General features: G+C 38.8%; 1 protein-coding gene across 4 annotated transcripts in view; it reads left to right on the top strand.

Annotated features, from left to right (window-relative positions):
- Positions 1–4,098, top strand: part of LOC106868150 (protein mono-ADP-ribosyltransferase PARP6) — a 189,197-nt gene that overhangs the window by 95,131 nt on the left and 89,968 nt on the right. For all 4 annotated transcript variants that reach the window (XM_014913285.2, XM_014913284.2, XM_052966385.1 and 1 more), the window contains exon 2: positions 143–235. In XM_014913285.2, coding sequence (XP_014768771.1) covers positions 143–235 — 93 coding nt within the window. The remainder of the gene's footprint in view (positions 1–142; positions 236–4,098) is intronic.

Raw genomic sequence — 4,098 nt, 5'->3', positions numbered from 1 at the left:
ATAGTATTATTGGACGCTCAGGAAAGGAAAGAGAGAGTGTATGACGTTTCGGGCGTAGCCCTTCGTTATATATATATATATATATATATATATATATATATAACTAAATATATAACTAATGTATTAATTCTGTTTCTTGCAGACTTTCAAGTTGATGGAAACTCCCTCAGCTTTAAGTTGATTGAAAATAATGAAGAGAAAAGCTTTATATTCAATGTTTCTGAAGATTACCCTGGTATGTATTCATAAACTTGTTATTCAGTATCATGTTGAATAAGAGGAGTGTGCTATGTGAAAAATTGATCAAATGAAACTTGAAGCATGAAGATAAAAATACTCTTCCCAAAAGAGGCATGTTGGTGTGGTTGAGAAGTTCATTTTACAACCTTATGGTTTCAGGTTCTGTCCCACTGTGTAGCACCTTGAACAAGTGTCATCTACAATAGCCTCAGACTCCCCAATGCCTTGTGAGTGAAATTGATAGATAAAAGCTATGTGGAAGCTTTTGTATATATGTAAATATATGAATGGAAAACAGATGTTGAATGATGATGATGATGATGATGATGACAATGTCAGCGGTAGTGGCAGTGGTGGCAATGAAGACATTGACGACAACAATGATGACAGTGATGATGACAATGTATGTGTGTTTGTATGTATGTATGTATATATGTATGCATATATGTGTATGTTTGTGTGTGTATGTGTGTGTTAGTTTATGTCCTGTAACCTAGTGGTTCAATGGATAGAGATCAAGGAGATAAGTACCGGACTTCAAAATGCTCCTGCATGGCTCCTGCATGACTGATGCAAAGAAAAGAGAAAAACTGTATCAAATTATTGCTTTATGATAATATATTTTTCTCTCCCCTTTCATTAGTGTGTTTCCTAATGTTGAGGACGGGACACATATATTTTCATTATTTTCATTTTATAGCTGACATTTGGTGAACAATATTAGCATTAGTTAACTATTTGCAACAGAGCAGTTACATTTGTTGCCTTTTCAGTGGTGAGAATGACAATTCAGGTTGAATAAAGGTATCAAGCTATCTTCATTGAACACCTTGGTTTATCAATTTTCTTATCAATGTGTACATCTTTTTTTTATTGATATACATTGCACACATACATACACACGACAATACACACACACACACACACACACACACACAAACAACAACAACAACAACAACAAAAGCAGGATCCAAGGAAACTGGTGTTAGCCTATGTCAGTAAGATTGGTATTGTTTAGTATTTAATTAATAAAAATCACCAAAATGTGTGTAGTGAATTTGCTGTAGAGAGTGGAAAATCCAAAGTTTCAATCTAATTCCTTTTTCTAAGAAAAGTTGACAGGAGTGAAATTCAATAGTGAAATTAGTTTCACTCCTCTCAACTTTTCTTTCAAACTGGACTCAGTCTGAAATGTTGGGATTTTCCACTTCCATTTCCCATGGCAAGCACTCTGTACACTTTATATATATATATATATATATATTTCATTATCATCACCATTTAATGTCTGTTTTCCATTTTCCGATGTTGCCATGGGGTGGACGGTTTGATAGGAGCAGGCAAACTGGAAAGTTGCAACAGACTCCAGAGTTATCTGTTTTAGCATTTGTTTCTACAGCTGGATGTCCTTCCTAACAACAACCACTTTACAGAGTGTATTTGCTACTCTTTGAACAGAGTGTACTGGCTCAGTGTCTGTTTTGGCACTGTTTGTACAGCTGGATGCCCTCTCTAATGCCAATCACTTTACAGAGTGTGCTGGGTGCTCTTACGCAGCATTGGTATGGATGTATTTACGTGGCATAAGTATGGGTGCTTTTTACATGGCACCAGCACTTATGAGCCTGCAAGATTAGGAATGCTCAGCTGGAGAGGGATGCAGGGGACAAACCTGTATGCAATGACAACCATGCTTTTACTTAGCTTAACATGTCTTTTCAAGCACAGCAGACTGCTAGGAATCTCATTCCTCTGTCTTCTACTCTGTGAGTCCCAACATCTGTAGTTCCTTTCTCCTCACTTTGTCCCATGTCTTCCTGGGTCTCCTCTGACATGTTCCCCTTATGATTAGAGATAAATGCCTCTTGATGCAACTGTCTTCATTCATGTGCATTACATGGCCATACCAGTGCAGCCTTCTCTCTTGCAAGCTACATCTGATATCATGTGTACCTAGTTTTTCTCTCAAATCACTTTCAGTCTGTTGTATATGCACACTGACATTACCCATCCAGCAGAGCATACTGACTTCATTTCTTTCAAGTCTTCACATATCTTCAGTAGTCACAGTCCATGTCTCACTGCCATGTAACATAGCTGTTTGTATACAGGCATCATACAATCTGCCTTTCACTCTGAGGGAGAGACCCTTCATTACTAACAAAGGTAATAGCTCTCTGAACTTTGCCCAGCCTATTCTTATTCTCACATCTATGCTTTCAGAACAACCTTCCCCATTACTCACTTGGTCACCCAAGTGATGGAAACTTTCTACTACTTCTAAGGACACCACCTGACATTTTAGAGAGTTTATTTTTTGTACATTCCTGGTGTTTAATGTACCTGCACATCTGCCACTTGTAAAGACTACTTTCTCTGTTAGTCTTCCAGTGATACCACTACACTTCTTATGTGTCCATAGCTTGCACTGGGTACACCTTAGGGAGTTTCTTCCAACACCTTTTCTACATATTGAGCTGTTTTCCTACTTATCGATACATTGATAAATTATCTCTAAGGCCCTTTGATTACATTCCATGCTTCCATACCTGAAATTTCTTCCCTAGTTCATCTAGTGATTCAGCAATAAGAACAAGGTCATCAGCATATAGAAGCTCCCAAAGGCAGCTAGACTTAAATTTCTCAGTTATAGATTGGAGAAGCATGATAAATAAGAAGGGGCTAAGAACTGAACAGTGGTGGACTCCTACTTGTACACTAAACTCCTTGCTATACTCACTGGCAACTCTCACCTTACTAACAACATCCCTGTACATTGCTTGTACAGTGCTCACTAACCACTCATCTATCCCTAGCTTCTGTATTGCTCACCAGATAAGGGAACTGGGGACCCTACCAAAAGCTTTCTCCATGTCAACAAAAGCCACATACAGAGGTTTATTTTTGGTTAAGTATTTCTCCTGCAGTTGCCTCACCAGGAAGCTAGCATCAATGGTGTTTCTACCTGGCACAAATCCAAACTGCATCTCATCTATATATATGTGTACATAAGTATGTATATGTATGTGTGTGTGTGTGTGTGTGTGTGTATATATATATATATATATATATATATATATATATATATAGAGAGAGAGAGAGAGAGAAGGAGCGCTCCATTGGTTATGACGATGGGGGTCCCAGCTGATACAGTCAATGGAACAGCTTGCTTGTGAAATTAACGTGCAAGTAGCTGAGCACTCTGCAGACATGCGTACCCTCAACGTAGTTCTGAGGGAGATTCGGCATGACACAGAGTGTGACAAGGCTGGCCCTTTGAAATACAGGTACTACTTATTTTTACCAGATGAGTGGACTGGAACAACATAAAATAAGGTGTCTTGCTAAAGAACACAACACATCACTGGGAACCTTATGATCATCAGCTGAATGCCCTAACCATTTATGGTCAGTTGGTCTTAACAGGGTAGAGGGGATGAGCATATAGAGTGAAGGAGGAATAGGGGGATGAGGTTAAAAGGTCTAGTGAGTAGGAAGGAATGCGTATGTGTAGTATATAGGTGGTGGGGGTTTGAGTGATAAACCAAGGACAGAGATAAAGGAATGGGGTGGGTGGGAAAGGTAGTTAGTAGTATCATATTTTAGGATGCTGCCAAGCCTATTTATAGACGGTGGAAAGGGATTGAAAGAGGTGACGTAGTCTGTTTGTGTAGGTGGTGTTCTTGTGAAATTGAGAATAGGAGAAATAGATTTGGTGGTATGTGTGGTGAGATGATCGAAAGGAAATAATCCTATTCAAAAGATGGTGAAAGATGGATGTTTTTGCGAGGTTGAATAGGTTGCCTGTGGGGGGTTGTGTTATTATGTTGCGTGATCATTTGTGCAATTTTGCTTGTG

This window comes from Octopus bimaculoides, chromosome 3 (assembly GCF_001194135.2).
Source record: "Octopus bimaculoides isolate UCB-OBI-ISO-001 chromosome 3, ASM119413v2, whole genome shotgun sequence".
In the NCBI taxonomy this organism is placed as follows: domain Eukaryota; kingdom Metazoa; phylum Mollusca; class Cephalopoda; order Octopoda; family Octopodidae; genus Octopus; species Octopus bimaculoides.
This window is presented reverse-complemented; position numbering and strand designations above follow the sequence as displayed.